The sequence below is a fragment of the Columba livia genome, chromosome 20 (assembly GCF_036013475.1).
Source record: "Columba livia isolate bColLiv1 breed racing homer chromosome 20, bColLiv1.pat.W.v2, whole genome shotgun sequence".
In the NCBI taxonomy this organism is placed as follows: Eukaryota; Metazoa; Chordata; class Aves; order Columbiformes; family Columbidae; genus Columba; species Columba livia.
The window spans coordinates 900,272-925,634 of NC_088621.1; the positions used below are offsets into that span (position 1 = coordinate 900,272).

A 25,363-nucleotide genomic window follows, 5' to 3' on the forward strand; every position below is an offset into this window, starting at 1 on the left:
TTTCTCCTCACGTTTTGCAATGCCCGACATAATCCCCTGTCCTCCCGTTCTACTTCTGCGCTGCGTTGCTCCTCCGTTGAGCTCTGATGTCTGAGTACGTGGTTCATGGCAGATTCACTGGAATTTGCCCCGTAGGCTGATCTGGTTGGTTTGGTTTTTTCCCCATCTCCAATGAACGTACTTTCTAATGACCCCCAGCTCTGGGCTGAGCTCGCAAACTCCTTCCAGCTGTATCTTCCTACCACACAACCCACCTTTGACGCAGGCAGTTGCGTTTTTCTGAGCTCGAGCGCTCTCTTGGCTTCGTTGAGCAGCGTCTGCTCCGGCTTCGCTGCGGCCGCGTTGCCCGCCCCTCCGGGCCGGTGTGCGGCTGATGGACTGGGAGGCGAATCGAGGGCTCAGTCTCATGTCCCGATTCTTCCCAGCTCCCGCAGCCGCCCCGTGTGCCGCAGTGTTGGCTGCAGGGTGCGGGCTGCTCTGGGCTTTGCCACTGGGAGGTTCGACACTGGGATCCATGGGGCGACAGATATTCCTTAACCCCGAGCAGCTTGTGGAAAACTTCTCATGTCTCCTTAGAATAACACAGCTCTGCTGCGGTGGGACCAGACACAGGCATCTCCCGAAATATGGGGAAAAACTGGTCTCTATGAGAATAAAGGAACGAAAAGTCATGGGTTTTGAAGACATTTTGGGCATGTTCTCATTGGCTGTGTTAGGACAGGGTGGAGTGTGTTTCCATATGGATGTTTCTGTGGTGCGAGTGTCAGAGAGCCCTTTACTGCCCCCAGCAGCTGTTACAAGTAATATTCCATAGTGCCTGGTTTAACGTTTTTGAAATATTGTGACTTAGAGAAACAGTATCACATAGATCATTTAAAAACTGATGTTGCCAGTTTATTGGGGTTAACAAATTGAAACAGTTCTTATATTCTAACGTATAATACAAACTCATCTATTCATACACAAAGTTGAAGCACAATAAATATGATTCAAATGTCAATCTGGTTGAAAAGCAATGAAGCTGGTTTAAGAAGTTCTTGGTGGGAGAACCTGAGAGGGCACTTGGAGAGAGACAAGTTGCGGATTCTGGATGGCATCCAGGTGGTGGCTGAGTTCTGCTTGTCCCACAGCAGCACCCGGGCAGGTCTCAGCTCTGGGCGGCACCTCCTGGCCTGTCGGGGGACCACAGGCCTTTCCTCTCCTGCCGATGATCTTGGACAACGGGCAAGCTCCCGGCCTTTGGTTTTACCCCGTTCAGCTCCTGCCGCTGTGATTTCCAGTCAGAGGAGTAAAACCAGTCTTGACACTATTTATAAAAAGCTATTTAACACAATCTTATTCCCTCGTAGATCTGCAAGTTCCTACAGCATTGCACTGTCATAAAAGGAAAACCCCTCAGATCTCAATTTAGTTTTCCTGTGTTAACATTTGTATTGCTACTTGAAAACTAAGTTTTTGCCTCATGTTGATGATGTCAAAAAGGCAAAGGTGGGGTTTTACCCATGGATGAATTAAATCTCCGCTACAAAATTGGCTAAAATGGGTTTGTGTGACTTTGGTTCTTTGTTTTCCTGCTCATTATCTGTTTCTTTCGTGAGTTTCTCGGAAGTTTCGTCTTGGGTTTTCCTTTGGACGGCAGCATCTCTCCCCGCTATTAACTCCTGCATTACCAGCTCGGCGCCGGTCGCCTCCCTCGGCATGCGCTGCCACGTTCCGGCCGTAGTTGGCCATAAGCTGTTCGTGGCCACGATATCCCCGTTGCTCCTGGGCCTGCGCTTTCCTTGCATGCTTTTTTTGAGGTGTGACATTTTGTTTGCTATTACAACCGTCGACAGAAATAAGAAGGTGCAGATGAGCACAAGCACTGCTATTATAATGAAGCAAACGAGGATAAGAGACTTGTTGTCTTCGCACGTTTCTTTGGCGCCCGTCGCCCCGTGTTCGCTGCGGTTCCGCGGTCCCGCGGACGCGGCTCCGGCGCCCGGGGCGGGTGGTGAGGGCTGCGGGGCGCTTGTCTGCGCCTCCGCTCTGCTCGTGTTGCTGTTGAAACTGATGCTTAGAGGAGAATTTGTATTGGCCGGTGTTGCGTTGTGGCTTCCACTTAGATTTTGGCTGATGGGATTCCAGGTTCCACGTGTAGTGCTCGGATAATCAGTGTGGTTTGCGCTTGTGGGCAGACACAGAGAGAAGATTATCATGGCAGGGAAGGCGAAGTGTGGTTCACTGCATCGCTTTGTCTTCATCTTCCTACTTAGTCACCTGCAAAAACACAAATCATGGTGTGTGTTTAGCAGACGCTCGTTCGTAGAGGTTTGAATTGATTTCTCAGGGAATGGGAGGCGGAAGCTTTTTGGATGAAAAAATAGATGTAACTTGACCTCGTTTTTAGTGGATGTAGGAGGAGGAGTTCAAGTACTTGGGATTCTGCAAGAAGACGTTGTCTCAAACTTCTGACAGTTTGAGGTTTACAGAGAATGTATGAAGATTAAAAGGAACACGGAGCAAAGAGAAGAAGGAAAGTGTTTCCTGTCGGCGGCGCGGGCTCTGCTGGTTCCTCCTCTTTGAACTGCCCACACTCCAGCCCGAGCTCATCGCTTCTGCTTTTACACAGAAACGAGAAACCACGTAGAGTTTACAAATTACTACTTCGTACTTTCCCGTGTTCCCCTGACTGGGACGGTGACCGCGCTGCTGAAGGTGATCGAGTGAAAAGCTTTAGTCTGAAATGTTCCTGTAAGTGACAGCAGTAACTTATTTTAATTGTTCATGTTTCTTAGCACACAGCTCTCTGTGCTATTTCAGAAATGCCTGGGAAAGTCTTTGTATCAGAAATCAGAAAAAATAGCCAACGAAAGGTTATTTATCACAGATGTGCTTCTCACACATTTTTCTCACAAACGTGCTACAGATTGTGACACTTTCTTTAAAACACCACAGAGAACTATGCCAACGATCCTACCATTGGTATGTTCTGTTTCACATCTGTCTATTCCAATGTGTGTGTGTCTGGAGGGCAGGACACTGATCATTAGGTCAGTCTGAGACCATCACCTGCCAGGGCCGGAGGGAGCGGGACCAGCGGTGGAGCCCGTCCCGTCCATCCCATGCCGTCCCGTCCATCCCATGCCGTCCCGTCCATCCCATGCCGTCCCGTCCATCCCATGCCGTCCCGTCGCTGCTGCCTCCACACCTCGCAGTTCTTATCCCACCCCTTGTCCACTTTCACCTGGCACTGTTAGCAGACAATATGTTCCCTTTGGGTGCTACACACTACATGTAGTTCAGGTGTAAGTACTGTAGAGAGTGACCCAAAGTAACTGCTATTTTATAAATACATATGTTCTTGAAGCTATTCCCTAGACAACGTTTACTTTTATCATAGTCAAAAGTTAGCATGCCCACCAAAGAACTTCATATATTCACTCCTGAAAATGAGAGGGGTGAACTTGCCTGGCAGAACCCGAAGGGTTTTCTCCAGAAGGGAAGGGCTGATGTGATCAGGACAAACCGTGGGTCTCTCCTTAGGTGGCAAAGGAGCAGTAGAAGATACATGTATCTTTTAATTTGCAGTGCACCTAAAGTTAAGCTCCATTCTGAGATTGATCCTTCTTGTTAAGTTTGAACAGAAACTGCCTCGGTAGGCGCGGCTCCGGCAGTTTTAGCTGTGTGTGGTGCAGGTTGCCTGGAGGAGGCCTTGTCGCGTACTTTAGGACAGAAAAAGCAAAACCAGCAAAGCCTTTTTTTAGAAGCAAACCAGCGTTTCACACGGAGCATCTGCGTGACACGCAGGGCTGGGCCGCGTGTGCTGGGCCGCCTGTGCGGCACAGATCCAGCCCAGCGCGCCGCTAGTGCCGGGAGCTGCCGTCCTGCCGCCTCCCGCCACGGGCACAGCGAGTCTGGCAGCAGTCGGGGTGTTCTGGACCAGATGTGCTTTTCTTAAACAAACTGATGTTGTTACGGCCCTTGCTAAAGATCAGGAGAGCAAAGGAACCGGTCAAAGAGCTGCGCTGTTTCTCTTTAGCTGGAGCCTTTGTGCCCGGGGTTGCTGGGGTCTGGTACCCAGCGGGGTCAGCACAGCTCACCCGCGCCTGTCCCCTTAATTCTTTGGAGTCTGATTAGGAATAACATTTAATATTACTAAAACGTTGTATCAGCTTCCTTAATGCAGTTGGAGATGATGTATTTACTATTTTTGAGTTACTTGAACCTCTTCAAAAATACTTCTGTATATAATTTTCTATAAAATCTAAGAAACTTTGAAGTGGAACTTAGAATAGGAGAAGGAAAGTGTGTACTCACCTTGCCAAGATGTAGTCAAGAGAAAATTGGTGTTTCAGATATTTAGTCCTTTAAAAATAAAATGTCTTCGTGCATGTATTTGCTCGTAGGATTCAAACGGCCATTAACATGCGCATAGATTGAGACAATGCTGGTATTTTTTAAGTAAATCTGTAACTGAAATTATACGTCGCTTAAGTGGAGAACTCAGACCACAGAGATGACACACTTCCGTTCGGTACCAACTGCACCATGACACGTTAGAGGGGGAAAAACACCGACGTGCCCAAATTAGCTCTCAGAACAACAGGAAGTAACGCAGGGAAAGAAGAACCAGTCTCTCTGGCAGACCAGTGTCTGCGTTCCGGCGCTGATCGGAGCCGTGCCGCGCTCGGGCGCCCCGCACGCCTCACCGAGCGGCCGCCCCTGCGCCGGGGACGCGCCGGCACCAGCTCCCGCCAGAGCCCCCGTTTGCCTTGGAAGAGCTGAGTTAATGCCAGCTCGACACACAACAGCATCCAAAATCCCTTTGGTGTTCACCAGCCGCTGCTGGGTTTGATTTATTGTTAATGCTTCCCGGTAGATTTTTGTTTGCTGTGCTGATTCTGGAGACTTGGTTTAGGCAGATGCGCTGTCCAGTCTCGTGAAGTTCAGAGGAGGATTAAATGAGAACGCATGGTTCTTAATATTTATGTATTATCTGAATGTTTTTCTCAAAAGAGCTTTTTAGTGGGCACATCCCTGTAGCACTCAGGGGACTGAGCGTTCTGAGAAACACTCAGAGTGCTGCAGCATATCGCAAACAAAGTGTGAGACCCTTTGAAGAAGTAGGTTTGTGGATACTTAGTCTTAATTCTGGCTTCTGGAAGAAATGTGCGATAATCCACCGCTCAGATGTTAGTAACCTGGGTCTAAAAAGCAAACCCACAATGTCTGTCTGGTTTACTTGCAGGTTCAAGACTGGTCAGATCAACGGAGACCTGTTGATATACCACGTGCTGCTGACTCTGAAGCCATACTATGCAAAGCCATACGAAATCGTGGTGGACCTCACACACGCTGGCCCCAGTAATCGCTTTAAAACAGACTTTCTGTCGAAATGGTTTGTAGTTTTTCCAGGCTTTGCTTATGAAAATGTCTCAGCAGTTTTTATTTATAACTGTAACTCTTGGGTCAGAGAATACACCAAATACCATGAAAGGCTCTTGACAGGTTTGAAAGGCAGCAAAAGGCTTATTTTCATAGACTCTCCAGGGAAACTGGCAGAGCACATTGAACACGACCAGCAGAAGCTCCCAGCGGCAACCTTGGCTTTGGAGGAGGACTTGAAAGTGTTTCACAATGCTCTCAAACTGGCTCATAAAGACACCAAGGTTTCTATCAAGGTAAGTCCTTCTGATGCTGCTCCTAGTGACTTGTTACATTTTCATAAGGATTTGAACATGATTCTATTGTCTTTTAATTCTCCTCTTCTGTCTTGAGGAGAAATCGCACCTTGCTAGTTCGCCCCTTCAGGAAGAACAACATTTCCTCCGTTTATCTCTATGAAATCAAAAGTGTCAGACTTTTCTCTTTGTACTGTTAACAAAAGGTGCTCAACCTTCTGTTCTCTTTCTAAGGTTGGGTCGACAGCTGTGCAGGTGACGTCAGCAGAACGAACGAGAGTCCTGGGACAAACAGTGTTTTTAAATGATATATACTATGCCTCCGAAATTGAGGAAATCTGTCTGGTCGATGAGAACCAGTTTACCCTGACCATCGCCAACCAAGGCACGCCGCTCACCTTCATGCACCAGGAGTGCGAAGCCATCGTCCGGTCCATCATCCACATCCGGACGCGGTGGGAGCTGTCGCAGCCCGACTCCATCCCCCAGCACACCAAGATCCGGCCCAAGGACGTGCCCGGGACGCTGCTCAACATCGCGCTGCTCAACCTGGGCAGCTCGGACCCCAGTCTGCGGTACCGATCTTTGCAATTAACGTCGGCTTCGGTCACAAACGTGAATCCTCTCCAAGGTTTTCTTAGTGTTAGCAAATCTCTCTTGAATAAAACATTTTTCTCTCACCACAACTCCACCAATGTTCTTTTTAATATAAAGAAAGGTTGGGTTTTCTGTAGATGAGGAAGGGCATACATACCATTGGGGTGACTGAAGGCATACAGGAAGCCTGATTTCTCTTTATAAGGAGAAATGCTGATGCTTAGCAATAGCTGTTCATTAGGTACATCTAATTGTCATGGTGATACAATTCTCATTTAATACCGTGGGAGCTGTGCCCCTTGGAGCGGTCCCTCCCAGCAGCGCAGCTGCACGTGGGAATATTTAGAATCCCCTGGAACTGGAGGCGTTTCTGAGAAGTCCAGTCCAAACGTGCTCTTTAGGCTCATCAGAAACTGTTTAAAACAGGTGGAGGAGTCGTTTCTTTCATTTCTCCAAGGCAAATGTTGTCTCTGAACCTCAGCTGGTGCAGGCGAAAAGTTCAGGATTTAAATGTAATCGCTTATATAGCAGCATTGATTTGATGTTGAAAATGTCAGTGCTACTGCTGCGATGCCTTGATGTAATGCATGTGTTTTTAAATGTACAAGAAAACTATTACAAGTCACGTTGTTTGCTTTGTTACAGGTCTGCTGCCTATAATCTTCTATGTGCCTTAACCTGTACCTTTAATTTAAAGATTGAGGGCCAGTTACTGGAAACTTCAGGTCTCTGCATTCCTGCCAACAACACCCTATTTATTGTGTCTATTAGTAAGACTCTTGCAGCTAACGAACCGCACCTTACCTTGGAGTTCTTGGAAGAGTGTATTTCGGGATTCAGCAAATCCAGTAAGTAGCACTGGTATTGCTCATGCTAACCGGGAATTTGACGAGATTAAAGTTGGTCACTGTCTAGCTTAGTCAGTTCAGCTTCCTCATGTTTCTAAGTCACAATGAATTTAAACTGCAAATGCTTCTTAGAGCTGTTTTAGCTGTTCTTGAGATTATCAATTTATGTGTGTTTCTTAGTAATCAAGTTGTGTAACACTCGGCAGGAGCAGTGTCACCAACTGGAACAGCACCTGCTGGACCAACACGGCACTTTGCACGTGCAGTTATTCTTTTCCGATTGATTATATCTCTCAGTTGTAAATCTGGTTCTCTTGCAGGGCTTTTGTCAGCCTGTTTTTCCAGGTGTAATGCAGCTCTGACTTTGCTGTTGGAAGCTATTTAGAATGCATTCTCAAGATTAAAGAGAGCTGATCTTTGCCGAATGCACAGCTGGTTGTGTCCCAGCTCGGGGTGAGACCCGCAAGCGGCCCCGTGTCCCGGGCAGGCGCTGCAGCGCTCCTGCTGCCCGGTAGAACGCGGCTCTCCTGCAGCTCTCCTGTTTGCCCAGCGTGACGTGCTCTGCGCTGGCAGCAATTGTTATCGATAATAAAACCGAAAGGAAAAGTGCTCACAAATAATCATTTACATATAACCAGAGAGCGGTGCTGGTTCCGTGTCACAAAGTGACTTTTATTTCAGGTATTGAACTGAAACACCTGTGTCTGGAGTATATGACCCCCTGGCTGTCCAACCTGGTCCGGTTCTGTAAGCACAACGACGATGCCAAGCGCCAGCGAGTCACCGCGATTCTCGATAAGCTTATAACAATGACAATAAATGAAAAACAGATGTATCCTTCCATTCAGGCAAAGATATGGGGAAGTCTTGGACAGGTACCAATCCTGCGTCATTTATTGCATTTTGGTTATAAGCAGATTATGGAGTTTTTAACCACTTAAATGTTAATGCAGAGCAATAAAATGGATCTTGCCGTGACCTCAGTGCAGTAGCTGTATGGAGAGTGGTGTCCAAGTCCTTCCGAAGTTTCCATTCTCTAAAATACTCCATAAAATCATTAATGAACTCCAGCTTTTAGGAACCGTGTTCCCGGTAGCCGTGTTCACACATGGCTGGTGCTCTCAGCAAACACTTCGACACATGAGATCTTGCTTATTTTCTTGGATGTAGGTTTTTTTCCTCCACTTCAAATCCAGTTTCTTCTTATTAGGTTCAGAATTTTATGAACTCTTTAAAATGGAAGGTAAAATAAATATAATACAAACTAAATTATAGTTTCTCCACAATTCTGAAGCACTTAGATCTGGAGTAAAACCTGATGGCATTCAGCTTTACACTTCTAGAGTTTACATTAGGCTTTTTTCCAGATCAGAGCACTGAAACCAATGCTTCCATTTGTGGTAGTTACGCATCTCCAACTAAAAGAATGAATGGTTGCTTATTTAAAAGGTGTTTTATTGTGGAAAATAAAGTTAATCTGACTGATAAAAGCCCCTTTTGCCTCCAACAGATAACGGATCTCCTGGATGTGGTGCTGGACAGCTTCATCAAAACCAGCGCCACGGGGGGCCTGGGGTCCATCAAGGCGGAGGTGATGGCAGACACAGCTGTAGCCCTCGCCTCTGGAAACGTCAAATTGGTTTCGAGCAAAGTGAGTTCCCTCTGCCTGAATTGCCTTTTACATAATTATTTCAACTTACATGCTGATGTGGCACTGAGATGCTTTCTGGCAACTCGGTACAGGCAATAATGCGAAAAACATGATAAAATAGGTTCCAATCAACAGAATCATTGTAATGTTAAATTGTAATGGTTTTTACTGGATTGTTGAGCTCTGCTCTTCAGCTCAGTGACACAAAGTGGTTGCTCTGTTCTCAGGTGATCGGCAGGATGTGTAAAATCATCGACAAGACGTGTCTGTCTCCAACGCCGACGCTGGAGCAGCACCTGATGTGGGACGACATCGCGATCCTGGCGCGGTACATGCTCATGCTCTCCTTCAACAACTCCCTGGACGTGGCGGCTCATCTCCCGTACCTGTTCCACGTCGTGACCCTGCTGGTGGCCACGGGTCCCCTTTCTCTTCGAGCTTCCACTCACGGTCTCGTCATCAACATCATCCATTCTCTTTGCACTTGTTCGCAGCTTCACTTTAGCGGTAAGGTGGTTTCAGATTTTCAATGAAGCCGATTGCTCCTTGGTTTGTCTGATCAATCTTTGGGTTGTCTTTCTCTCTTTAGACTGTCCTGAGAGTTTGAAAATACCATGTTGTAGTTCAGCTTGTGTGCAAATGAGGATGAGAATATGATCTACACCAGATCTACACCAAATCTACACTGTCAGGTTTAGAGCAGGTGCATAATGTAAATCATTTGTGTAACGGGTTCTAGAAAAAGGGAAGAAAGTACTAGTAAGTTCCTGTAATGCAGAGAAAGGAGAAAATATGTCTGTGCTAAAACTGGCTGATGTGCATCTTTCAAATAGTTGCACAATATAGTAACAAAAATGTCAATTACATAAGGGAATTGTGAAGCTGTACTGTTAAAACAGGTATTTTTCATACTGCTGTATTTTAGCAGTCCTAAAAATACTTGGTATTAGCTGATATGTATCTGTCACTTCTTACCACAGAAGTGGAGATAAACCCAGGCTGGATTTTGTGCAGAAAAAAAAGTTTATGTAATCTTGTCCTTATTTTTTTTAAGTATCTGAAAGCTCGTGTTACATCTATATATATCGACAGTGTGTGAATGCGCACACACGTATATATGAAGAAAAGCTTTGCCTTGACGCACAGCTAGGCGAGCCTTTCTGTTCCAACAGGAATTTGAAGAACGCTGAAATTACACAAAAGTTCCGAACTGTAGAAATACCCCGTGTTAGTAGCAGGGCTGTCGGTTCCTCTGCTCTGAGCGGCTGTGTCGTGTCGGTGCAGAGCCAGCCCAGGCCGGTGGCCGCCGCAGCCACAGCTGCCGGGGCTGCAGAGCAGGAGCTCGCCGGCTCCGCTTGCTGAACCGCTGTGAGCAGGCGCCGTGCAGAACCACCTTCACACGAGGTTCTTCTCCCTGTTTCAGAGCCACCTTCCTGGTGGTGGCTCAACAGCCTCTGCAACAGGCACAGGTTTTGGGGCACTCTCTGGGAAAGGCAGCGAAAAAAAGGTGCTGGAATGTGCCAAGTGACACATAGGATGATTATCTACTTCTGGATTTGTGGGAGTGTTGAAGATACAGATTGGATTTCAGTGGTTTATATTTAATATGTAACCATTTTTCAACAGAGGAGACCAAGCAAGTTTTAAGGCTGAGCTTGACTGAGTTCTCTCTGCCCAAATTTTACTTGCTGTTTGGAATCAGCAAAGTGAAGTCGGCCGCGGTCATAGCGTTCCGCTCCAGCTATCGCGACAGGTCCTTCTCCCCGGGCTCCTACGAGAGGGAGACTTTTGCTCTGACTTCGCTGGAAACCGTCACTGAGGCGCTGCTGGAGATCATGGAGGTACGTGGGAAACGGCCCAGCTTGTACTTTGTACGGGCAAGCCGTGCAGTGAGATGGGTCTCCCATCAGGGGCTGTAATTAATAGTGACGTAGCTGACTTCCGAGAACTCAACTACCTGCACGTTCTGAATTTTTAAAAGCCTTTTTTTAGTGTAATATGTATTCAAACAATATAATTCTTTTTAGGCTTGTATGAGGGATATTCCAACGTGCAAGTGGCTGGACCAGTGGACTGAACTAGCTCAAAAGTATGTTGTAGATCTCAAACCATAACCCCTGCCTGCCTGGGGGGTGCACTTAGAACTCTTATCCTCTCGATATACAGCCTGTTTAGTGTCTATTTGTTTGATATACTCTGTTTCTTTACAGGTTTGCATTCCAATATAACCCATCGCTGCAGCCGAGAGCACTTGTTGTCTTTGGCTGTATAAGTAAACGTGTGTCTCATGGACAAATAAAACAAATAATCCGAATTCTTAGCAAGGTAATATTTTCTAAAGACAGTTCCATTCCATAGCAAGTATACAGTGTGCAAAATGTGTTTCCCCTTAAGCATTCGGAGTTTTATGGACATAAACTTTAACTGAAGAGCATCTGAACTGTGAAAGAGCTCCTCTCTAATTCTTGCGCCCTGTCCTGCACCTTTACTTTTTTGCCACCCGCTGTGCAATCGCCTTCAGCAATTCCTGTATCACTTCTCTCTAGATCTCCATTTGTAAAAGTCCTTGGGAATTGGCTTAAAATGAGCTCAAGCTTTGTAAAATAATTGAGAGCAACAATTGTGGTTTAGAGCTTTGATCTTCTTTTTACAAAGCAAAATATCATTATGGTTGTATCTTTAAATACTTTTTTTTCCCCACAAAAAGGGACTTGAGAGCTGTTTGAAAGGCCCTGATAATTACAACAGCCAGGTTCTAATAGAAGCTACGGTTATAGCCCTCACCAAGCTGCAGCCTCTTCTTAACAAGGTAAACATCTGGATTTTTGGAGTAAACAGAGAACCTAGTTCGTAAATGAAAATTATGACGATGGGTACAATCTCAAAAATATAAGTAAGTGTTGTGGTACGTGAAGTTCACACTTGGCTGCTGTGACTCAGGCCCAAGTGCTGCAGACGGGAGGTGGGTCGGACGTGTGTGGGGCCGTGGGGCTGCTGGCCGGTTGAGCCCCGGCCCGGCTGGCGGTTGAGCCCCGGCCCGGCTGGCGGTTGAGCCCCGGCCCGGCTGGCTGGTTGAGCCCCGGCCCGGCTGGCGGTTGAGCTCCGGCCCGGCTGGCTGGTTGAGCCCCGGCCCGGCTGGCGGTTGAGCTCCGGCCCGGCTGGCGGTTGAGCCCCGGCCCGGCTGGCGGTTGAGCTCCGGCCCGGCTGGCGGTTGAGCCCCGGCCCGGCTGGCTGGTTGAGCCCCGGCCCGGCTGGCGGTTGAGCTCCGGCCCGGCTGGCGGTTGAGCTCCGGCCCGGCTGGCTGGTTGAGCCCCGGCCCGGCTGGCGGTTGAGCCCCGGCCCGGCTGGCGGTTGAGCTCCGCTCTGCTCCGCAGGACTCCCCGCTGCACAGGGCCCTGTTCTGGGTGGCCATGGCCGTGCTGCAGCTCGACGAGGTGAACTTGTACTCGGCGGGCACTGCGCTGCTGGAGCAGAACCTGCACACTCTGGACAGCCTGCGAGTCTTCAACGACAAGGTGAGCAAACCCTCAGAAAATCACTGCTTTGCCACTTTTTAAAAAACACTTGAGATGTGATGAGTAACTTTCAACGAGGCACTCGTGTGTTTTGTTTTTTCCGGGTCAGAGCCCAGAAGAGGTGTTCATGGAGATCAGGAGACCCCTCGAGTGGCACTGCAAGCAGATGGATCATTTTGTTGGGCTGAATTTCAACTCCAACTTTAACTTTGCGCTAGTGGGACACCTCCTGAAAGGTGAGGATACAGATTGCTGGTCGTTTTAGATACAGAAATAAAAACAAGTCCAAGGACAAGGGGGAAAAAATAGGTGGTGGATTTCAAGTCACTTGGATTAAGAATAGATACAGAATTCAGTGTTCTTTGGCCAGAGCTTCCTTACTGTTTACATGAAGTTTCCTGAGAACATGCTGAAAAATATATATAAATATTTGAAAAATGTTAATGCTACATAAATATGCACTAAAATTAAGTCTAATATTTGGTTTCTTAACCTCGTTTCTTAGGGTACAGGCATCCCTCTCCCACCACTGTAGCAAGAACAGTAAGGATTTTGCACACACTACTGGCTCTGGTTAACAAACACAGGAACTGTGACAAGTTCGAGGTGAACACCCAGAGCGTGGCTTACCTGGCAGGTAACGTGGAGCAAACCCTCGTTAAACCCGTGCTAACGGAAAAGGAATGGATTCCTGTGGGAATGGTGATGGGTTTGGGTTGACACAATTGTGCCAACATAAGGGAAACCTGTAAGCGGGGGTGGGCAGGAGTCGGCGGGCTGGGGACCCGGGTCACAGCTCCTCGTGCACCGAGGGCTGCCCGGGCGGCTGGGAAGATGCTTCGGGGAGGCTGAACGTTCCTTCGGACATTCGGATTTCATGGGGTCTGAAAACAGAAATTGTGACCATGTGAGAGCAGATGTTTAAATTGTGTAATTCTAACTGGATGGGGAATAGACTTCTTCAATGACCTACTTTTAATCTGTACATCTCAGGAAGGTGTAATTACATCTCAGTGGCCATCTTTATACTAAGTAAAAAATGAAATGGATGGAATTTTGCTTGCGTTCTTCAATGTGTTCCGACTGTGGAGAACTCATGTCAGCTTGCTTTGAATTTTCAGCTCTGCTGACAGTGTCTGAGGAAGTTCGAAGCCGCTGCAGCCTAAAACACAGGAAGTCTCTGTTGTTGACAGACGTTTCAATGGAAAATGTTCCTATGGATACATATCCCATACATCACAGTGACACTAGCTATAGGTTGGTTGTCTGACTTTTAGATGTCATCCAAAGTTCAATGTCTGTTTGTTGTAGCAAGTTATCTGAAGGTAACTGTGGTATATTGAAAACTGAACCCCGTTTCATAAAGTGAAGGTGAAGTTCTCTCATTAGTTCCAGACCAATATGCTGCTGATACTGAGATGTCATGACCCAGAGTCACGGAGAAATCCGGGTACCAAATTCCTATAGATTTAACGTTGAGATCGGTAAAGCCATTTCAGAGCTTAGCTGCTCTGAGGTTCTTATTTTAGAATAAAGTTTAGTTTGTGCTTTTAAGAGCTTCAGGGCACGTACTAAGTAATCACTTGATCCGTGTCATTGGAAAATCTTGACGCCGTGTAGCCTGTGCATGAGCTGCCCTGAAGCTAAGCTGAGAGGTCAACCCAGAAGTGCCATGGGGAGCCAGTTTCTGAACTCAGAATCTCCTTTGAGCATCCAGCATTATTAAATATCTTAGATCTTGCCTCACAGGCTGATTTGTTTGTGTTCTTTTCATTGCTTTACTTTGTATCTCTTGATTATTACATTCGTATCAGATTGTGAGTTATCTCTGCCTCAGACATTTTTACAAGCAAAGTGATTGCTGTTTCTTACTATGTATTTTTGGGAGATTAAGCTGCTAGGAAAGATGGTTTTACATAAGGATGGTATGGCTAGTTGAAACATATATGCCTAAATGTGCACAAAGGTTTTTCTTGATTGAATTTCTCTGCACTTTCAGGACACTAAAGGAAAACCAACCCTGGTCATCCCCGAAGGGGTCGGACAGACACCTGGCTGCCAGCTACCCCACCGTGGGACAGATAAGCCCTCGGACCCGGAAATCCATGAGTTTGGATATGGGGCAGCCTTCTCAAGCAAACACTAAAAAGCTGCTAGGTTATTAAAAAACTCATTTCCTAATTTGTCTACGGAATGCCTCAGGAGGTGTTACTGCAGAAAAAGGACTTGTGTTTATTCTGACTTCAAGTGCTGATTCCTGATGCAGAGGAATATATGCAGTTTCTACAAAATACAAATTGGAGAACCCTGTACAGTTATCTTGGTTCTTGATCACAAAGTGGGGGAAGCAGAAGTGACACAGGAAATGTGCGTGCTGAAGGAGAGAAAAAATAGGGGGGGAAGAAGATGATACTCCAGATGCTAAAGAGTCGTAGTGCCAGTTTTCTGCCACCAGCCTGAGCTTAGCAACCGCATCCACTGCTCTGTCTTGTGCTGGGAGAGATGGTCCCAAAACATTTCACATGTTTTGGAAGCAATCTGGTTTTGATTCATGGCTTCTCAGTGCATTGTGTTTACAAGCAAAGTCTTGATATCAGAGAAACAAGATGAGTTCCTCTGCATAACGGCTGGTGCCCCTTTTACGTTGGACGGTGCATGTGGAGATGAGGGGCATTTCCTTCATTACAATCCTGCTCCTGCTTCCTTTTCAGTAATCACATTTTGGCATGTTAATTGGCTGTGATGTGGTGACCAGGAACCATAGCATGCCCACAGCTTACATATCTGAGTAACTCACATGCTCTGCTCATATGTATCATGAAGCATTTTGGAAACTGTGATGGAGAGCGGCATGGTGTGATCATATTTTCTCTGCCATCCCTGAAAATGGTGAAAATGTCCCCAGATTCCTATCAATAGGTTGTAGATAGGAGAATAGCTCGGCCAGAAAATCAGAAATAGTTAGAATATGGATTTAGGTTTAATGTTTTTAATTGCATGATAAATTGTTTTTAGGTACAAGGAAAAGTTTTGACCATTTGATATCGGACACAAAGGCTCCTAAAAGGCAAGACATGGAATCTGGAATCACAACGCCTCCCAAAATGAGGAGAGTAGCCGAAAATGATTATGAAATGGGTGAGAAACAGGACTAACATTTTAAGAATAATACGAGTTATAATTACTTTGTATATATATACAAAGGATTATTTCTAAATTCAATGTTTATTTGTCTAGGTTACTACAAGGTAAGGGAGAAACATCTTTCTTAGCAGTGCTTTCTGGAGCACAGGCTTCATGTCACTGGCAACTGAGGGTTGAATTGGAGTTGCTCAGTTTGCAGATGCAGGGTAAGGGGCAGCTGTACACGGGGTGTACACGTCCTGCACACGGGGTGCAGTGACATCCCAATTTGGCTCTGGAGGAGTTGAGCCCCAGCTGCAGATTCCTGCAGGAGCTGGGACGGGAGCTGGTGCCTCGAATGCCTCTCTTCATCTTCCCACTCTGCTTCCTCCGCCCCACCCCAATTGCAATGCAAGACCAGGGCTCTGTGGGCCCCAGGACCTGCCACCCTGGGCCTGTGTTGGCCTCCAGGAAATTGGGGTGATCGTTGGCCATCAATAATGTCCCGTGTGGTGGTGCAGCCCTGCCAGGAGGGCAGCGGAGCTGTTGCTTTTACACGTGATGAAAAGGCTGGTGCCTTGCAGATGACTGAGTTTGAGGTGCAAGAGCTAATTCTATTTTGGTTTGGGTTTATTTTACTTTGGATGAGTTGCTCTCTTTTGTCTGGCAGAAACCCAGAGAATATCACCGCAGCAACACCCACATCTTCGAAAAGTTTCTGTCTCGGAGTCGAACGTCCTCCTGGATGAAGAAGTCCTGACTGACCCCAAAATCCAGGCCCTGCTGCTCACCGTTCTGGTAAGCTCGCTTCCCCTCTGCTGCCCGCTGCTCTCTGCTGGTTTTATCTTCCGAAGCAGCACACATGTTCCTTGCAGCGTTTCTGAATTCATACGGACCAGAGTCACTGGGGTGTGCCAGTCTATTCTTTCATTGCTGTTCTTCAGACTTTCTAGGACCCACTTACAGAAATTATTGAAATGCTCTTTGAGAGCAAATACTGAATTTCCATTATTCTGTGTTGTTTTGTAGAACATGTCCAACAATTGTCCCTTTATCCTGGCAGATTTTTATCACAAACTAATGTTATCTAATAAAGGGATGTGAATATATGATACTTTAAAACTTAAGAAGTGAAATTTGTTGGAATCCCAGTGTAATTGAGTTTCAAAATGATCAGCTAGTAAATGGGTGCAGCGTGCTAGTGCTTTCTTCAGATGTACCGATACATTTGCCGTCCCTGGTAATCCAGAAACTCAGTTGCCACTTTTGTCAGAAACTGACTGGCTACATTTTTTGCCAAAACAGAACCTATTACCAACTGGTTTTATTGTTTCCCATATGCACATAAAATAACTTGATTCCATGGCCACAGAGGACATAAATTAATCTCCATAGTGCTGCTTTCTGCTATTGAGAAACCTTCCCACCTTAAAGTCCAAGAGCAGCAAAGCCTGTAAGTGCTGCAGTGTGGTGAGAACCGCGCTGACGGCTCGTTCCTCCGCAGGCCACGCTGGTCAAGTACACCACGGACGAGTTCGACCAGCGCATCCTCTACGAGTACCTGGCGGAGGCCAGCGTCGTCTTCCCAAAGGTCTTTCCTGTTGTGTAAGTACCTGCAGCGTCGTCTTCCCAAAGGTCTTTCCTGTTGTGTAAGTACCTGCAGCGTCGTCTTCCCAAAGGTCTTTCCTGTTGTGTAAGTACCTGCAGCGTCGTCTTCCCAAAGGTCTTTCCTGTTGTGTAAGTACCTGCAGCTCTGGAGGTGGCGACTCTGGCCCTTCCTTCCAAAGGGCTCTGGACCAGCACAGCTGGAACGTGCTTTAGTGGGCTGGATTGTTAGTACAGTATTTCGGGAGTGCTGCTCATCACAAGAGTCCTCACTGAACATGTAGAGTTGGTTTGTACTTCTCAGATCACTGAGGTTTTGAAAATCCCACTTTAACCGCTGTTTGCTGAAGTCGGCTGGGAACTGCAGGTTTACTTAATGACCAAAAATAAGCCACTTCTCTTTTCTTCAGGCATAATTTATTGGATTCCAAGATCAATACCCTTCTGTCACTGTGCCAGGATCCAAATCTGTTGAATCCAATTCACGGGATTGTTCAGAGTGTTGTCTACCATGAAGAGTCTCCACCCCAGTACCAGACTTCTTACCTACAGAGTAAATATTCTTCTATTTTTTAAAAATGTGCTGTATTTTAAGTTATATTTACTACTGAAGATGTTTCAGAATTGTTGCAGCCCTAGTGGAATAGTCAGTCTTGTGTGGAATCTCTTCAACTTCATAGATCCTAGTAAAAATAAAGCGTATTAAAACCCTACTGCCATGAAGACCAAAGTGGCTCGCTGCAGGTGTGCACCAGATGTTAAAAGTATTACACCATGTGAGTGAAAAGAACTTGAAAGTCAGTGTTCTGTTTCCACGCATCGATTTAAAGAAGTAGAAACTGAATGATGGTGATAAATGATGAGTTTTAAGTTAACCTTGTGAGTTGGGGGTTGGTTTAGTTATTGGTAAGTTCCATGGAGAACCGTTTGGGTTGGAGTGCCCAAGCTCACTGTCACGTCACACTTGGACACGTAAATCCTGGATATTTTTTATGGTCCTTATTCAAGAGTTTTCCAGGAAGATCCGTAAGGAACGGCTGACCGTTGATAAAACCTTCTATGGTGACATAATTTTTAAAAAGAGCTGTGTATCCACACGCTAAATTCACCTTTTAAAATACCATCAAGAATTTCTTTGATGACAGTTCTGAAATTTTGAGGTTTTTACAACTTATGTATTTCATTACAAACCAGAATGCCTTAATTTCATCTTATAAATGGTTTGGGCAACATTTGGTGTTGCATCTCCAAACGCAAACGTTTGCATTCCCCGTGTGTGCTCCCCGCGCCGGCTGCCGGTTCAGCCTGTGCCCTGGTGCTAACATCCCCTTGTTGTTGTAGGTTTTGGATTTAATGGGTTATGGAGGTTTGCTGGCCCGTTTTCCAAGGTAAGACCAGTGCACTATAGATAAATTAATGAGTGGTTTGCCTTCATTTTCTGTATAAAGCACATTGGTGCTCCAGGAAAGATGCAGATAGCGACAACTCATAGAGCTGATATGACGCAGTGAGGTCGAACGACGGCGGGGGGGCAGGAGCAGCCGGGGTGGAAATGCGCGTTTTTCCGGCCGCTGCTCGGGGCCGTGAGCGAGCGTTGGGTTTGGTACGAGCACCCTGCAGCGTCAGGGGTTAAATTGATAAGAGCCATCATTCCACAAGGACAGATCTGATGTTACAACAGAACAAATGAATGGAGCCCTGGCCGTCCGTGCTGCCTGTGGCGGTGGTGCCGGGGCCGGGCCGAGCGGAGCAGCGTTTGGCGTGGGGTGAAGTTACACCTACGAGCAGTCTGTGGCTGCCTTTAGATTAATCTGGAAAAGAGCACAGATCAGTTTGTACAGATGCTCACATCGAATGCTTTTTAGAACTTACAGGCCAAAGCAGCATGGTATTAGAGCAGTTCAGGAGCAAAGCTCGTAGTGACAGAAAAGTAGAAAGAAAATAACCTTTTTTTTCCCCTCCTCACCCCCAGCAAACACAAATCCCAGACTACGCTGAGCTCATAGTGAAGTTTCTGGACGCCTTGATCGACACGTATTTGCCTGGAATCGATGAGGAAGCCAGCGAGGAGTCCCTCCTGACGCCCACGTCCCCGTACCCGCCGGCTGTGCAGAGCCAGCTCAGCATCACCGCCAACCTCAACCTCTCCAACTCCATGACCTCGCTCGCAACGTCCCAGCACTCCCCAGGTCAGGAGCTGCTCGGGCACCGCACGGGGCCGGGCAATGTGTGGAATTTACCGGGTTTGTAGCCAAACTCAGCTTCGTTGTCTCTTCAAATGTGTTTATGTGTCAAACTTCATCGCATTCTGGAGTCAAGTGAATATTCCACTGTTTACTAAGCTCTTACACTGGGATTTCAGAGGTTGGATTTGTCCAGCACAAAACCTCTCTCCCACGTCCTTGCAAATGAAGGGCTGGTGCTCGAGCAGGCAGCGTCACACGGAGGTCCTGCTCTCCCGTGGAGAAAAATCAGTAGTTGTGTAGATACGTATGGAATACGGGCTCAGGTCAGACTGCTGTGTTGCCAGAAATATGCTGATGATAAAATGAAGGCAGTCAAAAAAGAGACAGTCGTCAAAGGCAGTAAATGGATACAAACACTAAGTTCCTTCTGGCTCAATGAGCAGGGAGTACAGGGAGATGCAGAGGTTAAATTTGACAGCACAGGTTTTCAGGGTGAAAAATGAAAAACCAGTTGGCCTTTGTTGGTGTTTCCAGGTCGTATGAAACAGCCTGGAGGGATCACTTCTGTATGAAAGCCTGTGCTTACTGCTTCAGTGCTGGTTTTGCATCATCTCTTACTATTTCTGAGTGTTGTGCCTGTTTCCGTGAGCAGTCTCTCTTCATTCTGGCGATGTGAACAGAGACGTGGGGTTTGATCAGCAACCTCCAGCTTGCTCAAGCTGTGGACCAGGTTCATTGCATTGCTCCGCTTTAATGAACCCTGGTTCATGTCCCTAGCTTGAGCTGTTCTGTTAACCCGTGCAGCTTTGTGTGAAACGCGCTTTGCTTGTTGCGCGGTTTGGTTGTATGAAAGGTGCACGGCTGGTCGCTGCCGGCCCGCGCTGAGCGCCCTGGCCTCGGCGCTGGAGGGGCGGTGGCGCCGGCCTCGCGGCACAGCTCGCCCTGCACGGACACAGTCTGCCAGGAGAAACACCGAGCACTGGGCAGAATCAGAGACTGGGAAGGCTGGGCCACAGCGTTTATTGAAACAGCGGCTGTGGGACTGATCGAGAGCTACTGAACACCAAAATCAAGTGTTTGGCAGCACTGAGTGAATTCACATTGAGTTAAAGAAACAGTTTCAGACAAGTGAGTTTTTATTACCATTACAAATACATGAAAAGTTATTTTCTTGCATCTGGAAGCAACGAGGCGAGGTCATTGTTACGAACGTTTTGTTTGTCATCATCTCTGCTCCTTTCCCCTTGTCATGGACATTATTCACTTATTCACATTTTCTCTTTCATTCTGTCTGTGAAGCTTCTCTGCCTTGCTCTAAATCTGCAATTTTCATGCAGCTCTCTCATCAAGGTACACTCTATTTCATCATTTTTGCACGAAATCCTGCTTGGTCTGCTTTAGGGTTGGGCTCATGGCATGAGAGGCGGTTTTACTGATCCTTCTGACATAGGAACGGCTGCAGTGCAAGTGCTAAACTGTTGCTTTTCTTGTGTGATGCTGAGAATACAAAGTCACATTCTTAAGAATAAGGTCAATTTGGTAATAGAGAAGTGGCTGCTCGGTACGTTAAATACTCTGCTGCAGGTATTAAGCTAAAATGAAGAACTATTTGATGTGAGCTCCTTAGGTTCACTGGAGGTCAGTTTAACTTCAGTTGCACACCACCAGAAATCAGGCACGGGATCTTTGTGCTGATTGCAGCAGACAGGGGCTCACCATGGGCGCTCAGCACCGCCTGGGCTCCGTTTCTGCCTGGAGGAAGCAGCAGCAGCGGCTGCGGGAGGTTTCCGTCGGGCTGGTTCCCGCTCTCCCGGCAGCGCGTTTGAGGGGCGCCCGCGGGCAGCACCGCGGGAGCTGGACCCGGCCTGTACGGGCGAGATGGGCAGCGCACTCCTCGTTCCCGCTAATGCCAATGAGAATCAGCTGCTTAGAGGAATGGGATGTAACTAACTATAGGAGATGTCATTTGTAGTAGTAGAATAGTAGAATTTTGTTCTAACCTTTTAACTCACTGTCAGGGATCCTGGTGTTTGCTGCTGCTTGTATTTGAGCCTCTCCCGTAAAAGCACCTTCCTGCTCTTCATGGCAGTGCTGCACACGTGCTGCTGGTGCTGCCAGTGCTGCTAAACACACGCCAAACACACTCGTGCTGTTGCAGCAATAATGTCGCAGCTACACGGAGATATTGCTACAGGAATGATTAACTCATAGCAGCATCAAAGTAATAGTTGATTGGAAGCATGTCTGCATTAAACACAGGTCTCAGCTTTTGCATCTTCAAGTCACGGGCTGTGTCCAAAGCTGTTGGAGCACCAGCTCGGCACCCAAGGCTTTCCTGCTCTGTCAGCATGAAGTTCAATAAGCCGCTCATTTTTGAGGTTTGTTTGATGTGCTTCTGTTAGTGAGAGTCACCCAGTCCTGCAGAGAACAGCCAGAGAACAGCCAGAGCTGCTCAGCACAGTGTGTGCACGGGGCTCCGGAGCCCGTCCGGGTTCATCGGCTGCTCCGCGAGCCGCCTGCTGCCTGTGCTGGGGCTGAACGTACACAACGGCGGGTTCCGTGAAGCTTCCCAGACCCGCCTGCTCTCCGCGTGTCTCCTGTTAATACCCTGCTTAGAAAACTCTTTCTTTCATTGTCCTTGTTACTGTTGATTCCTTTTTTCTTACTCTCAGTTTGCCGGGGTTTAAATCATTGTAGTTGGTGTCTGCACTTTGACACTGAACTCTGGAAGCGAATACCTGCATCGCTTCCATTGCTGCTGGGCACAGTCAGCCAGCTGAGCCTCCCGTTCCCCCGGCAGTGAGACAGAGTCCTCCAGACACTGATTTGTACGTTACGTGCTTTTACCAGTCTTTATTTGTGAGCCGAGATGCAGCGTTGGGGGGAATGTAGGTACTTGAATGCACGTGAATCTTCTCTGGTAGCAAGAATCAGCCTCTGCCATTGCGGCAGAAATGTGCACGATCCAAAACGAACCTTCCACCCTGTGCAGTTCCCCCGGTTAATGGCAGCTGTTGATTTTTGGCAGAGGAAGCGCCCGGATTTGAGAGTCTGTCAGTTCTTGCTCCTGGAGAACGCAAAACCCAGAAGACTTGAGTCAAATGCTTCCGTTTGCTCAGTCTTCCCAAAACCGGAGTGGGAAGAGGCTTTGTGGCCTGGAGGACTTTGATGTGGTGCTTTCGGTGGGTCGGGCAGCGGTGCGGCCGCACTGTGACGGGGGAACCGTCCCCTGCCGCGCGGAGCCGAGCGGCGTCGGCAGAACGCGCCGTTCTGCGCGTGCTGAGCTCCGGGTTCACTCGGCCCTTGTGTTTCCCCAGGGATCGACAAGGAGAACGTGGAGCTCTCGCCCACCGCCGGACACGCCAACAGCGGGAGGATGCGCCACGGCTCCGCCAGCCAAGTGCAGAAGCAGCGGAGCGCCGGCAGTTTCAAGCGACACAGCATCAAAAAGATCGTGTGACTATTTCTTTCTTTCTGTGTTTTGGAAACTGACCGACAGGCCGGGGCGCCCGCGAGGGGCCCTCCGCCGCTTGTGATGCTGCACTTCACTTTTAAAGTTCCCGTCATGTCCGCCGTGTTGCCAGATGATCAACTCTTGAAACATTGCTTGAATTTTAATGCCTTCATTTCCTTTCTTGTGTTTTCGATCTAAGCCAGTGTTTCAGAACCACGTACGGAGCTCCCGGCGGCCGCTGGAGCCGCGGGTGCGGAGTCCCCAGCGCTGCAGAACCGGCTCGTGTCCGCACACAAAAGCCATTCCCATAGCCAGCGCTGCGTGCTCTGTTCCCTGCCTTGTTTGTGTCTCTAAAGGAAAGCGCTCGTCCTTCCTCTGTTTGCACACTTTGCGAGGTAGAGGCTTTATGAGCCAGGGGAAGTTACTTAATCCTGGTTTTAATTCAAACCTGTAACATTTTTAGCTGTGGACTTTTTTTTACCATACTTAAACTTATGATAGCCACAGTACAATAAGCTTAACCAGAAGTGGTGGATTAGATTTTATTTCTGGTAATTAGCAATAAATTTGAGAAGACCAAGAGGCTGCACGAGTCCCATTCATTGCCCAGCCCCCGTAGCTTCACGTGCTTGGACTGTATGTGGACCAGACTGGATGAACTGGCTTTTTTCCAAAGCTGTAATTTAACTGCACTAAGAAAGGTCGTATAGTGGGAAGAAAATCACCGAGAACTGACCATTACGCTCTCGTTGTAGCACTGTTGAAAATGTATTGCTTTCTTCCACTTAGCGCAGGCGGCTTCGGTTTTGCCGTTCCCCTCAGCAGCACGTCGAGGGGCGCGCGGCGGAACCGGGGCCGGGAGGGAAACCGATAGAGTTCCAGCACCGGGAGCGCGTTGGGCAAAGCTGCTGTTGTGCTGCCCACGCAGTGACGTAGAAACAGTCATGTTTGCTTAAGGTACATGAATTTAACCATAACTGACGCTGTGTCAAACGCAGGTCACGTCCGAGTGTTGGCAGCGCAATTCCTGTGCCAGCACCGACGTCCCGTGGGACTGCGGGGGGTTGGGTGTGCGGAGGTCGGTACTCGGGGGTCACACAAACCGGAGCCGCAGCGACCCTCCTGTGTCACACGGGAACCAGCGGGAAGAGGCTGTCGAGGAAAATAGCATATCCACTACCTAAAATAAAATCCTCTAGTGCAATTTTGTCAGTGGCTTTCAGTAAATCAAACTCCACAGCTAAATGATTAGAGAATGGTACAATTTAGTGTTCAGACTTTATTGCTATAGCACATAATTCACATGTATCCACACAGTAACAATGTAACATTTATGTAAATAAAAATACCTTTATTGTATTGATTCATAAAATAACAATTTCTTTAATTTGTTTACAGTCCTGGAAAAACTATGAACACAAACTTAATATGCAAATAGTTTGCCAAAACAAGAGGAAAGCGTAGAGTTAGCAGTCTCAAAATAGATCCCCTGGGAAATACGAAGACTTGTGCAATTCCCCCCATTTTAGCTGCTGGTGGCGCAGAAGCCGCGGTGGAGCCGCAATGGAGCCGCGGCAGAGCTGCGGTGGAGCCGCGGTTCTGGACGGCCCGAGCTGTGCAGGTGAGGCCGGAGCTGCCGGGGCGTCAGTGGCACCCGCGGGCGCCGAACTGCGAGTCGCAGCGCTTTCCGTTGCGCTGCGGACAGTGAATTGCAGAAGCCTGAAGATTGGGAGGTCGGAGGAAAAAAGAACCTCTTGTAAAGGTAATTTGCTGTTAGAAAATCCAGCTTTCTGATGCTTCTCCTATGAGCAGATTTTCTTTAAACAGAAATAGGATTCCAGATGAACTACGGAGTCAGTTTTGTTTGGACTGGGTGCATTTTAGAGTAACTGTCAAGATTTTGCATTGCCTATATGAAAAGTGTCCCTCAATTAGAATTAATGCATTTTTTGAAATACATATAATGGGAAATCAAATAGACAGCGATTCAAAATTACTTTTTATCTGGGAACCAGAACTGCTCCCGGCTCTCAGTCCCAGCTGAAAAACCTGCTATCTGCATCAAGTCAGTCGAGCAAATGTAATTGATTCTGTTTCCTGGGAGGAGGGGGAGCCGTCCCATGTTTCGGGGTGTGCTCTGGTCAGAGGACGTGACCGTTCTCAGAGCAGGGGTGTCAAACGCGGGGCAGCGGGGGCTGAATTTGGCCGTGATTACAGTCGATGGCCGAGGTTCAATGTGGGATCCCACGCACCCCAATCCACAGTAGGGTTCCTCCAGCCCAGCAGCTGGGGAGCTCGAGCTGGGAGCAAGGGGGGAACGCGACCTTTCTTTAACAATTAAACTTCTGTTGGTGATTAGTTGTTCAGTGCCTTACTGTCACTTCCAGCACTCGGCCCGCTCCCTCCAGCAGCCATCGCTGTCACTTTGCCTTTTCCTCCCTCCCGTTTGTTCTCTCCTGTTGTGACGTTCCCCCCCTGCTCTGCTGGTTCTCGGGTGCTCGGGGTCCCCTCGCCGGCGGCTGCGGGTGCCGGTGGAGCCGGATCCGAGTCCCAACCGCAGCCGCTGCGCTCGGGGTGCCGGGAAATGAAACCTGCGTTCCAAACAAACCTGACTTCGACCCGCGGACCAGGCGCCCCGGCACGGGGCGGCGCGTTTGGCGCCCCTTTTCCTCCAGAGCGCTGACCGCAGCGCAGTACTGTAAAGGTGGTGAACGCTTCGTT

General features: G+C 47.8%; 2 protein-coding genes across 3 annotated transcripts in view; one reads left to right on the plus strand and one right to left on the minus strand.

The window, feature by feature from the left end:
- NF1 (neurofibromin 1) overlaps positions 1-24,014 on the plus strand; it is a 68,230-nt gene extending 44,216 nt beyond the window's left edge. For both annotated transcript variants that reach the window (XM_065036651.1, XM_065036652.1), the window contains 22 exons: positions 5,231-5,663; positions 5,898-6,238; positions 6,906-7,108; positions 7,790-7,983; positions 8,619-8,759; positions 8,987-9,266; positions 10,386-10,600; positions 10,787-10,848; positions 10,970-11,084; positions 11,467-11,568; positions 12,134-12,274; positions 12,384-12,510; positions 12,780-12,911; positions 13,396-13,531; positions 14,274-14,431; positions 15,290-15,412; positions 16,068-16,195; positions 16,902-17,002; positions 17,413-17,555; positions 18,344-18,390; positions 18,975-19,191; positions 22,506-24,014. In XM_065036651.1, the coding sequence (XP_064892723.1) occupies positions 5,231-5,663; positions 5,898-6,238; positions 6,906-7,108; positions 7,790-7,983; positions 8,619-8,759; positions 8,987-9,266; positions 10,386-10,600; positions 10,787-10,848; positions 10,970-11,084; positions 11,467-11,568; positions 12,134-12,274; positions 12,384-12,510; positions 12,780-12,911; positions 13,396-13,531; positions 14,274-14,431; positions 15,290-15,412; positions 16,068-16,195; positions 16,902-17,002; positions 17,413-17,555; positions 18,344-18,390; positions 18,975-19,191; positions 22,506-22,648 (3,682 nt within the window). In that variant the 3' untranslated portion in view covers positions 22,649-24,014. The remainder of the gene's footprint in view (positions 1-5,230; positions 5,664-5,897; positions 6,239-6,905; positions 7,109-7,789; positions 7,984-8,618; positions 8,760-8,986; positions 9,267-10,385; positions 10,601-10,786; positions 10,849-10,969; positions 11,085-11,466; positions 11,569-12,133; positions 12,275-12,383; positions 12,511-12,779; positions 12,912-13,395; positions 13,532-14,273; positions 14,432-15,289; positions 15,413-16,067; positions 16,196-16,901; positions 17,003-17,412; positions 17,556-18,343; positions 18,391-18,974; positions 19,192-22,505) is intronic.
- EVI2A (ecotropic viral integration site 2A) lies at positions 1,283-4,436 on the minus strand. The gene is made up of 2 exons (XM_005503252.3): positions 4,300-4,436; positions 1,283-2,259 (listed from the first exon to the last, which is right to left on the minus strand). Exon 2 carries the CDS (start codon positions 2,241-2,243, stop codon positions 1,512-1,514), a length of 732 nt encoding a protein of 243 aa, XP_005503309.2. The 5' UTR covers positions 2,244-2,259; positions 4,300-4,436; the 3' UTR covers positions 1,283-1,511.
- Positions 24,015-25,363: the final 1,349 nt, after the last annotated feature.